The 14,067-nt window shown below is 44.1% G+C and overlaps 1 protein-coding gene across 4 annotated transcripts in view; it reads right to left on the minus strand.

The window, feature by feature from the left end:
• DIS3L2 (DIS3 like 3'-5' exoribonuclease 2) overlaps nt 1–14,067 on the minus strand; it is a 183,488-nt gene that overhangs the window by 98,705 nt on the left and 70,716 nt on the right. For all 4 annotated transcript variants that reach the window (XM_017810780.1, XM_017810782.1, XM_017810783.1 and 1 more), the window contains 2 exons: nt 13,517–13,764; nt 6,669–6,842 (listed from right to left, as the gene is read on the minus strand). In XM_017810780.1, the coding sequence (XP_017666269.1) occupies nt 6,669–6,842; nt 13,517–13,764 (422 nt within the window). The remainder of the gene's footprint in view (nt 1–6,668; nt 6,843–13,516; nt 13,765–14,067) is intronic.

The following is a 14,067-nucleotide window of genomic DNA, read 5'->3' on the forward strand; positions in this document are numbered from 1 at the left end:
ATCCAGGCAGGAACACAACAGCATGTATAACAACCTAGGCACAAAAGTCATTACTGTTTTCCACAACTAAGCAGATTCTTAACAAAGCGAGCTTAGGTGTGATGGCCTACAAGATCAGAAAGCAATAATCCTGTCCAACTACACACCAACAATTCTGCTTGAAGTTGCACTTCCAGTGGTCACACGCACCTTCCTGTATGGAAAAACACAGGTGAAGTTTCTCACGTGTCTGTGTACACCAGCCACTGGTAACAACAATCTCTGAGAGTGCAGGTCATGTATCATTTTGCACAAACCAGTGTCACCACAATTGCTGTAGCTATAGTGCAATAGAAAATGTTATGAAAACAGAGAGGAAGACCCAAAGAAACCAACTGGAAGCAAGGAACTGAATCACATTATTCTGATAGCAGCACCATATTTACTCAAGAGTTTTACTTACTCAGCTAATGGGAGAGAATGGAGCTAATATGAGCTCCTCATCAGTCCAAGAAAAGTAGAGTTCCCCAGATTGCCTGGACAGCAGAAGTACCCAGAGCAGGTACAGTCATCATCACCACATTCTGGAATCAATCCTGTTATAGCGGGACTGGATCTGATATACTTTGACACCACTCAGTAATCCCTTGTATGCCATGTATCTCTCTATGGAGAACATTTAATTAGTCACAGAACAGCTCAGTGAGAGGGCAGAGATTATAATCAGGCCCTGTTTGTGTCTCCACTCCACACCAAGATAACATTCAGTTCTGCAGCAATATTGCTTATACGTGTGCTAAACAAGTCATTTCTCAGTTTCCATAAGAAATCAGAGCATTTTTACATATCCTATTATAGCTGAGTAAGGCTTGCTCTACTTAACTCTAGCTTTTTGTAGTGGAAAATCTCCAGGAAACAAGCTGTTTAATGATGTTTTATCTGACTTGCACTCATTTCTAACTCAAGTTGTTCACCTGCCTTGAAAAGACATCTGTTTCAGAGGCTGACTGCTTTCCTCTAACACCCTGGCACAGTCCAAGGCTGACATTTTTACCATCACCTCTAATTTTATCAGCCAATAATCTCCTCGGGCACCTACAGCAAAGGCCATGCTGACAAACCCTTACTGTACTCACTGCTAATCCCTGTTACCAGCTGTAACACTCCAGGAGAAGGAAACAAAGTGGGCAGAACTGCAGTGCAGGTACCAACAGTGCTACAGAGCTTTCCTCACCAGCAGGCACAGGCACACAGCAGAGCACCTCTGCTCTTCTTCCCTTATCAACCAAAGAAAGGATGCCACATTTCTGAACGGGCAGTCAAAAATTACAATTTGGCCTTCAATAACTTGGATCAGTTGCAACTGAGGTCACATGCTGAAATACCGAGATGCAAATTTTAACTGAGAGCTTCATTGCATTCGAGCGCTTTGTCTGCCAAGAGCAAAGTTCATTAACTCTGCCCTGCAAGGGAAGCAAGTCAGCATTAATTGTCTCCTGCCAATGCAGTGGATCCTTGCTGTCCCTGGTCTGCTGCCCTCCAGGCCTTTCAGCCTTGTGGGAGGAACGGACAGTCACACTGCCTTTCAGAGGGACCTGGGCAGAGGAATGGGCTGATGGGAATCTCATGAAGCTCAAAGAGAAAAAGAGAGTCCTGCACATGGGGAGCAACTTGTGCACCAGTCCTGGGTGGGGAACAACCAGCTGGAAAGCAGCTTGGCAGAAAGGGACCTGGGGTACTGATGGACAAACTAAACATGAACCAACATGTCATTGTAGGACAGTTGAGCAACAGCCTCCTGGGCTGCATTGGGAAGTGCTGCCAGAAGGCCAAATGATGTGTTCCTTCAATCCTTCCCCTCTACTTGGCACTGATGAGACCACAGTTGGAGTGCAGTGTCCAGTTCTGGGCTTCCCAGTACCAGGAAGACATCAGCACACTGGTGCAACTTTGCTGAAGGGCCTTAACAACGATTAAGGAATCAGAGCATCCAATGAGAGGCTGAGAGAGCTGGGACTGTTCAGCTTTGAGAAGAGAAGGTTCAGGCAGGGAGATCTTTCCGATGTGAAAATACACCTGATGGGAGGCAGTAAAGAAGACAGAGCCAGACAATTTCCAGTAGTATTCAGCAACAGGACAAGAGGCAATGGACACAAAGCACAGGAGATTCTACTTAAAGGTGAAAAACACACACATTTTTCTGAACCCTAGAACGTGTTCCTCAGAGGGTTGGGGAATCTTCATTTTCTGAGATAGCCGAACCCCAAATGGATACAGCCCCAAGCAGCCTGCTCTAGGTTGACCCTGGTTTGAGCAAAGGGTTGGAGTAGATGATCTCCAGAGTGGCTTTCCAGCCTGAACCATTTGGTGATTCTTAGGAGCTCAGCCCTGCTCAGCTGAAATCAGTCAGTTTCTGCTCCACAGAACACATCCATCTTGTAGATATTTCAGAGTTCCCTGCTACAGCACCCTTTCTCTGCTCAGTATTTTTAGCTCATTGTTTTGTATTTTGCCAGCTGAGAAACTGCAGTTTGTAATTTTACCTTCAGCTTCATATTTCTTCTTAAAAGTGAATACAATGTCCTGTTTATAATAATAAAATCACTAGTTGGCAGAATGACATCAAATGGAAAAAGAGAAAGCAACTGGAAAATTTAGAGCAAGCAATTTTGAGTGCCAAGTTTCACATTTGTAATAGTCCAGCAGAGGTCAACAGGCTCACTTATTATTAGGCAAATGGTAAAGAAATAGATATCCTCTAGTTCTTCCATGTTAAACTATATAAACCATCTCTACTTGAACAGGTTTTAACACTTTCCAAAAGAGTGATGTTATATATTTTCCACAGTAACACCAACAATGGGAGACAAGCAAAAGGCAGAACTGCTTTGCAAAGAACAGCCTTTTTTCTCTCTCCAATATTTAGGTTTTTGTTTCCCACTATGATTGGACTTTCCTGGCTTTAGTTTCTTGTCCCAGTTAAGCAGTAAAGGAAACAAAAAGATATGAATGAAATTAGAAACATTTGGAATGAGTCTTAGAAATAGCTTTTGGGTTTCTTAGATTCCTGGCTACACCTCTTCAAACGGCCGCCTCCTCCTCCAGCCCCCAGCTCCTGCAACTATCTCTGAAATTTGTATTTCCTTCTTTGCCCTGACCTCTCTTCTCTTCAAGGGCTATATTTTGTCCCACACCACTGAAACACTGTGCAAAGCAAAGCAAACAAGGAAATGAAAATTACATGTTGTAACACTGGAAAAGAACGGAAAATGGTTGAAACTTTGCACCCATCAACATTTGTCTCTGTGACAGTAATCCTCCAATGTTTCCCTAAAAGCAGAAACCAAACACTTCTCAAACTTCTAATGAAACAAATGCCAATTCCAGTCAACCTGAATAATAAAATGAGAACTCTGGCCCTATCTGTATTATCACATTTAAAGTCTCTGGAAGGGAAGTTTCCTCAATCACATCATCCTGACACTTCATGAACCTTCAGGCTCTCTGTAAAATGCAACTGCAGGATGCAGTGCCAACACCTAATACTTGCCTAGTGCTTTTCATTACAAGTTTTGGGTGTTCTTTAGAAACAAGTAAGCTGGAAGTGCCCATGAAATACTCATCTAATTTTACAAATAAACCCTTGCAGGTAAAAAACAGATGTCCATGGCAAAACTGTGCAAAAGTGGTTAAATCAGCTAAAACATTTCAAAACCATCTACGAGGTTTGGATCTTTTCTGCCTTAAGTAATGTTGAAATATTATGTAAACCTTTTTTTGTGAGCTATTACTGGAGAAATGAGGAAAAAAAAGATCTCCTGGAAGCAATTCTGCACAGGCTGTGTAGGTGAGATCACAGTTGCTAAACAAACAGAATATGCATGGCAAGAACAGGCTTCCTGTAAAACTGAAAGACTTGCAGGAAGATCAAGGAACACATTTACAAGATGGCATGGACAAACCATCTTTCCCTCTTGCCCAGTCTTAGCAGTTGGTGAAACACATTGTCTCACTTTCTTCTAAAATCGTGCTCCCAAACACCTCCGGCACAGAACCGCTGCTCCATGTTCCATACGCTGACTCACAGACCCAACCACACTCGGGGCACTGGTCAGCAGAACACAGAATTTGCCTTTTGAGGAGGAAAAGGTCACTTCCCAAGATGAAGGGAAACCAGGAAAAGTTACCTCAGAAAGAGGAAACACACAAAAACACAATGTTTTTTTTATGTCTCAGTTCCAAATCCCACAACCTCAATGCACGACACCAGAAAATCCACAGCCCTGTATTACAGAACTGGAGAGAATTCACTAAAGATGGAAGTATTTTTAAGCCAAACTCTTAATATGTGTTTACTTCAGTCAGGTGAGCAATGTGTAAATTGAATTAGGATGAGCTATTTAGAAGTGTTAACATGGTTGTTTCAGGAAAAAAGATGAGTTTTTATTTCACTGTAATTTATTTGATATCATACTCTCAGACTACTGTACAGTAATCTGGGGAGCCTGAGAGACCAACATGCACAAAGTACAGCAAAGATGGGTGCTCAGAGAGGCAGGTGCCATCACATATGGTGTGAGCTCCCCTGGAAAACAAGGCACAACTCCCACGTGCACCCAGACCATGTGCCCAGGGGCAGGTGCCTTCCTCTGGATGTCAGTCTACACCTGTGTGTACTGGCTCTTTGCAGGACACTGCAGATCACAGAGCATTTGTCGGTGATAATATGAAAGCTAATACCTGATACCAAGTTAAGGTCAAGAGATCTGGGATCTTGTCAAGAACAGTCTCTCCAGGTCTGATGGGTGAGATCAGAAGAGATGGCATCGAGGTCTCCAGCTGCCTGACTTCACTCAGCTACAATTCACACTGTATTTACTAATAAAACTCTTTTTATTTCTGGGTAGATAAACTTTTTTCTGTGAGGAAACAACAAGGAAGACTCACCTGTATTTTTCTTTCCATTACTAGAAATCTCATGTTATCTCCATATGTGTTTAGACCACAGACTAGTTAGTCAGCAGTGTGGCAGTTGACATTAAAAGGATTAGTAAATTCAGCTCAAATAATTGTCTTAAAAACTTTCACTGTTAAATGTTTATATTCGAGAGGATCAAAAGGAAATCTACTTTGTAGTGTGCGCTGTGGTCAGGAAGGGGCAGAGAGGGATTTAAATGGCTTAACTGCAAAACTGTTATCACCTTGATAAGTCCCAGTGTAATAATTCAGCAATAAAAGCAAGAAATGTACTTGGAATTCGTTTCCAAAACCAATTGTCTGACTGGAGACAAGTCAAGCTCTTTATTTGCTTAAAAGAACTTGGTCAGAAGAAACAGAGAATGCTACTGAACTGTAGTCAAGAATATAAAAATAAGCACTTTCCAGTGACTTCTGAACAGCAGCATTCAGTATCTTCTTTTTTTTTTTTTTTTCTTTTTGAAAGCTACTTGAAGCCTACAGTCTGGAACTGGTATCTGAGTGTTAGCACAAGTCAATCAGGAGTGTGATTCTTCACCAAATTACTCCATTGTATGGCAGTGGAAATCCAGAAAGCCGAAGCAGTCAGGAGGCTGCAGGCTCCAGAGCAGGATTAGGTCCAAAGTAACACCTGGAGTGCAGGTACAGATACAAATGGCTGCAGTTTATCACCTGATCTGCTCAAGTTGCTAATGTCAATATAATAATGCCAATAACACAGATAAACAAAGAGAGAGAAGAGCTTGCTGCATATATGCAGGTGCTTGCACCACTGCAGTGTCTTGTGGAATCAGGCTCATGGGGCTGCTTCACCTCTCCAATACACAAGAAGGCAATGAATCACTGCAGCTGAGACAGGATGCTTCAGCATAAACAAGGGTGGAAGTAGAACACACCATATATTCTTAATAATGCATTTATTGTTTTGTTTTCCTGCACCTTCCTTTATTTCAAAGTGAGGTTCTGAACAAATTATTTTTCTTTGGCCTTTAAATCTTTTCTAGTAAGGATGTCTCTGAAATCTGACACTTTTAAGTGTAGCAAACCCACTAGTTTTAGGTAGTCCAGCACTATCAGAGAGCTGACCACCCAACAGACTGTGGAGTTCCTGAAAGCTGGTGGGAGCATCACTAAGTTGCAGGGATGCATAATGTGAGATAGGTGGACAGCACAGAACTGCTGAGTTGCAGGGAGAGACTGCATTTGCCAGCTGCTAACCTGACCAAGAGCCATCACAAACTCCACATGACACCAGCTCTTCAAAACAGGGAAATACGTTGAGACTAGACAGGAAAACACAGAGGACAGTCTCTACCTGTGCTTAAGTTTCAAAGTAACAATGTCCAAGATAATTTGATCTGCCAGGCATTCAGAAAATCTCTGCTATAAAACTACCACTAAAATACGTAATGCATTCCAGACAAAAACATAAAGCTTTCAGAGTAGGTGCCAAACACCAAATTTTCAGTTTTCAATAGTTCTTTTGAGAAAAAGCCTCTTTGCCTCAGAAAACAGTTCTCCAAGCAACTGATCTTCTGGGTTTATAGGTACTTTCAAAAGTAGTTTCTTTCCATGCTTTCTAGCACAGGTAAGGTATAATATGGTACATGTAACAAAGTCAGTGCCTCTACAAATGTGATGAAAACAAAACAGAACAGCACAACCCTGCACCAACCCAAGGAGGAGTGTCAGACCATGCCTTTTATCGTTACCTTAAATCTCTTCTTTTGGCCAGCTCTTCCGGTGAGATAACCCAGGGCAGGTTCTGGGGAAGACATTCCAGGGCTTCAGGAGAAAAGTCTGAAAAATCCACACCATACTCTGTCAGGATCCCTTCTGTTTCCGGCTCAATCTCTCCAGCCTGCCCAAGACTTTTGCACAACTGCCTGCAGAAAGAAAGAGATGCTTTTTAAAATGTCTAATTACTACTGTCATGTTGTTACTGTCCCCAAAGAGTGACTGCTGAGCCCTCAAATACACCCTTTCACCCATTCACTTCTCCCTGAATTCAGACCATAACATGACTTACGTCTGCTGGAGATGCAAAACACTCACCAGACAGTACCCTGGGCTGTTTCATGCATCTCATTTGAAGGAGATGTTTTATACTATTAGTTTTTTGCAGAGGTGAGAAAGTTTTCCAAATTTAGAGAAAAATACATCCAGCGGGGATAAGAAAAGCACAGCTTTCCACACAGGTAGCTTCAGCTTTACACATGGCTGGTTCCCTTGAGACTCTCCTTCCTCTTCTCACCACTGAAAAAGGTGACTCAGCCCACTACCCAAAACGAAGAACAGATTCACACCAGATCCCAGAGAGCTCCGCAAAAGACAGCTCCCAGGGAGCTCAGTACACTGCTCTCAATCCCAAAGGATATGCATCTCTGCCGGGGCAAACCAATGCCCTGTGAAGACAGTGGTGTGAAGAACCCTTACTGCCTTCCTTACAGGAGTCATACACATAGATGTGCCCACAGATCATCTTTCAACAATTTTCCAGGCTCCTTCTAGGATCTAAGCATTCCTGGTAGTTGTTTGTCCCTCGCCTCCGGGATAAGCAGAAGCCTCTGAACCAGGACCTAACTGGAGAGGAGCCAATGACCTAGAAGCAAGTCACAAACAGGGGAAATTGTCCCCCCATGCTAACAGTCCTTCATGAAGTATTCTGCACATGTGTGGATGAGGCTGCTGCTCTGTTATGCTTAGAGAAAGTTCCCATCTGCTCCAGTGCAAACCCCAGGATAGATTTGTCCGACAGCTCTGGCGTCAAACAAGCCCTCAGCTCTGAACATTGTGCAAACCAGGTCTCCAAAGGAGAGAGACATTTGTTCCCCTCCCAGCTGGTTAAAAATATCCCATGAGAACCTATGTCCCATGGTGGCTCCCCCTTGTCCCCTTTCTCACCTCTAGATTGCTCTACAGTACAGAGTTAAAATATGTTTTATTTTTTAATATACTACCATTAGGATGGATGGCACACTACAGTCAATAGAGATAATGTTCCTGACCTAAGAAAATTACAACTGAAATTAAGGCAAATCCATCAAAATATGACACAAAAGAGAGGGGTAATAACACAGCACAAAAACAGCCACTCTAATAAGTGTTTTTCCACTGCGTAAAATACACAATCATTATATTGATCCTTCTGCTTTGATTCCAATGAGTGAGAACAGACACTAATTACTTTCCTAAATTGGGGCCAAAACAGTGCACTTGTTATTTGGACGAGCAAGATGGTCTCAAGGCTTCAAATGTGCCATAAACCCACAGAACAAACCCCAAACTCGCAGCGTAAGCAAGACCATCTTCTTTATGGGAGCAAAGCTCTCTCTTCTCAACGGGAAGGGCTGTGTAATAAACCTGTCACATTGTGTAATATGCTGGAAAGGATTGCGCGCTTCGTGGTGTGCTAAATTGTAGAGTTCCCATCGTCTAGCTTTAAAATAAAAATGAAAACAAGGATAAAAGATATTTCCCTCCATTGTTTCAATTTTATGTACAAACTGTATGGCAGAAATACGTGTGCATTTGGCACCATGGCTGAGTTCTCTGTTCCTGCAGCTGGGTCCCAGGCTAATCCTTATTTTAATGTAAATAAATGAGGCATCAGTTTTATCTCCCTCTCTCTCAGCAGTAACAATAAACCAGAGAAATCATCACTTCATTTCCATTTCCAGCGTCTAATGTGGAGCTGGGACTGAGCAAGGATGAGCCTGCGGGTCTGCAGGCCCACCAGTACCACCAAGGATGGACTGAAAAAAATAAAACTGGAAAAGGGAGGACACATTGCCCTACCCAGAAGAAATGTCAAGAGCTTGAGTCTTAGGTGCCCCTTCTCTTGGTAGGGCAGAGCTGGGAAGTGCATCGGGAGGGCGGCTGGACGTCTGCAGGACAAGTCATGGAAAGCACCTCTGAATGCCAGAGTGCTTTCCAGCTCAGTCTTGAAACCCATGTTCCTCTTGATCCGTTTACTGAAATTAGATTACGAACCATAAGGGGTTTACCCAGAGGTCTGATATAGGACTAATATTTTTTTAATAGTAATTAACATTTGATTTACAGTGTTCCAGGGAACATTTCCCAAGTACCTTGAAATAAAAAGTGTATAACTGACTTTAATTGGGGCCATGTTACAGTCACGCAGGAATGATGACTTGCATCAGAGCAAAATCTGACAGGACAGCATGTGATCAAAGGTAATGCATATAGGATCACCGACGGCCCTGGAGTAACAGCCAGGCTGCAAAATCACTCATGGGGCTCCACGGCCACCAAGGGTAGCAAGAATAGTTCAAGAGGCTTATAAACAACAACAGGCACAGGGCCCAGCAGCAGTCAGACGTTCACTCCCAGGGAGTCACAGCGTCTGTGACACCCTGGGCTTGCGTGTATCTCTGTTTTTTCTAAATGTCAAAAGGTAAAAAAAGTTATAACGGTTACAGACGTAAACATTTCTTTTCTGTGACGTTGATGGGGGAGCATTACCTTGAATTCCTTGAATACCCTTGGACTAATGTCAGACATGGTGGGAGCGTGCAATGACTGGAACATGCCACGGTTGGGGCAGCACAGGGTATTCCTTTGAATCAGCCACAGCTGTAGGATCACTGAACTGCTCTGAGCTGCCCGCTCACCAGAGCCTGACCTGTCATGGACATGCACCTGGGGCAGAGCCACCCTCGTGCTGCCATCGCCCCCTTCATGGTGACACTGATCACATCTATTCGGCCACCCATTTCTAGGAACATTCAAGTTCTCTCCAATCCCCAGACTCAGCTGAAACTGGCCAATGTATTCAAAGGTTACATGGTAAGAATGCTCCAAAGAGACAAAGCATAATTGCATAATGCCAAGCAGGCTCCCAAATGGGAGTAAATAACTTTCATTGGGAACTTAACACCTTTGCTCAGTCTCTCCTGGAGCAGACTTGTTCACAGTCATCCTACATGCAGGGTTTCTTTCAGCAGCAGGAGAACATCCCACACATAAGCCACCACTCCTTGAGGAAGCTTTTACAGGAGCAGGAGAGGTGACAGCAAAGAAGCCCACCTGGCTGCTCCCATGGCCCAGGGCCTGGAGCTCACGGGCAGAGCTGTACAGGCTTGGTAAAGGCCAAGGGTCCCAGTGGAGATGGTGAGGTGGCTGCAGGACTGAGCACCATGGAAACAGAGAGCTGTGATGGAACCCACAGCACCTGGGAGCACAGTCCAGCCCTGCTCCCCACCATGAAGCTGCCTCCCTTCAGCTGCCAGGCCACCCACCATGGGAGCACAGGAACAGGACGGTGCTTTCCACAGGATGGGGCCACCCCCCACTGCAGAGCCATAGGGTGATTAGTTGTGCCAAGGGAACACAGCTTTACTGAGAGACACTCCCATCTGCAAGACGCTACACTGCCCTGTTGAGGGGATCAGACCTTCCCTTGAGCCTTACAGTGAGTTACCCAAGGTATCTGGTCATTTGTCCTCACACCAAATACATTTTTTAATTAAAAAAAAAAAAAAGAATAAAATGCCAGAAACGAAAAGAACTCAAGCCACTTGGATGGCTTTGGAAAGAGTGTCAAGTGAAATAACATCCTGCAGCATTTGATTTTATTGCAAAAGCTGGGACAAATCTTGTCACCTTGACAGACCAATATTCAAGGCCTTGAGCTAGAATGGCCACAAGCCCCATGTGACACAGAGGGAGTCAGTGATTCCATGCTTTACTATTACAGGGTTTTTTTAATAGTCTCATCCATCATCATACGTTGGGACAAAACAATTCCACCTTAACCATATCCAAAAGTGCACAGACGTCTGGACTAATACTCAAAACAAACCTGGACTCCAACACTGAAAAAATGCCCCCAGAAAATAATGGTACATCGCAGCACTTGTGATATTTATCTGGAACAGGAGAATGTTTTGGAGATAATTTGCTTTACCTGCTACCTGAAGCAGTTCAATGGCATTTTCCTGCCAAGGTAAAATCACTTCACATGCAGGAGAGAGCACAGCAGCCCACGCTCTGGGCATCACCAGCAGGACATGGAACCATTACTATCTCTCTGCTCCTTCCCAGCACAGTCGGGGTGACAGGGTGGCCTTTGGAGGGGACAGTGTCAGGTTGGTGACCACCAGGTGGCAATCACGACACAGAAACACACCCCCTCCCCAAGGGGACCTCCAGGGACTAACACGTCGGCCCTGTGCAGGTGGCCACCCTGGGTGGCCAGTGCCACCACCAGATTCTTGGCCAGGGCATCCCACTTCTCCAGCCACACGTGGTCACTGTGAAGACCAGACTGTGCCATTAACTGTGCTTGGAAACCTGGTGCTGAACTTCCCAAGGCAAAAGGAAAGCTGAGGAAGGTGAATGACCTGGGAGAGTTCAGCTGCAGGATGGAGAGTACCTAGCAACACCCAAGGCATCCAGGGGACATGACTGCCAACTGAGCAGGGAGTTTCCCTTGTCCCACTTCCAGCAGACAGTGCAGGGTGATGACCTACAGGCTCTTTGTCTGGACACCTTCAAAACCATGGTGGTGATGCTGCCAAAGAGGTATTATGAATTTTGTGGGCAGAACTACAGGGTGCACCAAAACGTTCAGAAAACCAAGCATGTAATGAGCCACAGATCAGCTGCTTTTCCCTCCTTCAGGCCATGACAAGCAACACAGCACATAAACAAGGCAACATGGCTTAAAAACAAGCTTATAAATGAGCCCAAAAGCAAACAGAAACTTTTGGGACCTTCAAGAGGTTTCCTTGTCTTTCCATGTTTAAACGAGCATTATTTATGGCTAAAAACAATAAAGGGGTCACCAAGGTACTGTGCCCCCATCTCCACAAGGCACTTACTGAAGTGCAACCGACTCCCAGAGGAAACAGCTACGGTATGAAGACAATCATGGACATTTTCTTTCCTGACAACACCCTTCACATCTTGGAAACGACCAAACCAGAGAGATGAGAATATCCAATGTTGTCAGAAACACAGAGTAAAGACACACACATTAGCCAATAAAAAAGATATTAACCCATCCTCCTAATTTCCCCTGTTCCTGCTGAAAAGGGGGGTTGCTCATGACAAGAAGCCAAGCAGTACAATCACCCTCCAGTTTTTTCTCAGTTGGAGTCAAAGAAGACAAAGCAAATCTCTGCCAGTAAGAAACTTAGTCACAGTGAAGTTCACAGCACAGCCAGCCCCTAGTTAAGTGGGGCTCAAAGAGAGGCCACTGCAGTTCATGCACTGCAGTTTAACAAGGAAACACTGAGTGACTTCACGGCTCATGTGGCTCTCGAGGAGTACATGTGAAACTTGATATTACTGGGCAGACAAAGCAGCTACAGCTGATAACAAACTTAAACTCTGGGAAACAGGGACTTCAGTTTAGTTTACTTTTAGTTCAAGTAAACTCAAGATCTGTCTAGTGTCAGATCTGCACCAACATACCTTCTCTTAAAAATGTTTTCTGTAAGTTTTAAGTTTTACTAGTAGTTTGAGCTGAGGACTCTGAAACCTGCAGTGATGATAGTGTATATCACCTGTGCTACCCCATCAGAATTGTTTTGCAAGGGGAAGAGCAAAGCTGGGCTTTATGCCCAACCCCCACTACTGCACATGGTCCAGAGATTACATCCAGGTCCCCATCACCTGTTTAAATTTGACCACAGTACTGCCATAGGTCAGAATCACCAACTAAGCCAGGACTACTTAGTTTTCCCCAAGATAATTGAATAGATTTATCAATGTCCATTCTTATTGAGACCCACTCAATAGAAACAGTGTGGCCACTCCAGCCACAGCTTGGCACACTGCACCTGTTCCAAAGAAAAGAGTGAAAATGCTGGAAACTAGTCTTCCTCATGGAGAGGCAAAATGAACTTGCAATCTGGATCCAGCCCAGCATAGGCCATTTGTGTAGCCCTGGCTTAAATCTCTTCCTTCACGGCAGTGCCTGCAATTTGAACTCTGGACAGCAATGACTCTACAGTGCCTGATGAAACACACAGAGTGCAACACCCTTCTCATATGCTTCAGGAGGGAATGAATCTTCTCTTGAATTCTAGTATCCTTCCTTGAAGCAATGTGACTTTTAAACCACAACAATCTGCGACTTCTTTCTACTTCTTATCAGTAAAGGCTTACAAACTAAAGATAAGCCTCACAGCTACTGATCATCTTCCTCTGGCAGAAGTGAAATGCCTACACACTGTGTACTACTCTTAAACACATGGAGGAAAGACAGGAAGGCTGCCAGCACCCCACGGTGTTTGTGCTGGTCAGGCTCAGCACGTGTGTTTGTGCGTGTTCCCTCTAGAACACGTGCTGGTTAATGCTGGCATGTGCCAGCACACTGAAGCAAGCACTGGAAGAAACTAACACTTTGTAGCCATGAGCGATGAACTATTCTTCATCTCATCATACTTTATCCAATAAATACCAGAGGGATACAAGGCAAGTGTCTCGTTAATAGATTTCTGTCTCTATTACTTGTATTACATTAAGTGAAATCAAGAATTCTGACTAGAAATCTCAGTCATCTCTACTTCCAGAGGCAGCCACGTACCCTGTTGCGAAGTTACTGTCTTCTTTCCAGTCCACGATGCGACAGATGAAGAGCTTCTGAGAATATCCCTCAGGCCTGGTCATGAAGTCTGGAGGACAATCAGCCAAGGGCACATAGACCCTGGGCACTCTGTGGTCCACAGGTGAGAACATGGCACACCTCTTGAAGAGTTCACTGTTCCTGTCTGCCAGAAGTTTGATGAAACCTGTAGCTGCTCGGGAATGCTTCTTTTCCAAAATATAGACCACCTAGGAGAGGCAAAAGTTTCTACAGTTAATACCTTCAGAGAAAGTTATTTTCTTTAACAGAATAGGGATACACAGAGGCTTAGCAGAGTATCTGGAAAAGTCACAAAGTCTATATCTTATTTGCCTTATGTGTATGTGTGTGTGCATTTTTTAACTGAGTACCTATTTACAATGTATTTTCCTTGCCATCTTGCTCATGGCTATAGAGGAGCTAAGTGCCTTCCAAGTGCTAGCTCTCTACAGCAATTTTCTTGATTACAGAACAAAACCAGACAAGAAGCAGATGCTTCCAAATGCAGGGAA

The sequence above is a fragment of the Lepidothrix coronata genome, unplaced genomic scaffold, assembly GCF_001604755.1.
Source record: "Lepidothrix coronata isolate B3197 unplaced genomic scaffold, Lepidothrix_coronata-1.0 Scaffold29, whole genome shotgun sequence".
NCBI lineage: Eukaryota > Metazoa > Chordata > Aves > Passeriformes > Pipridae > Lepidothrix > Lepidothrix coronata.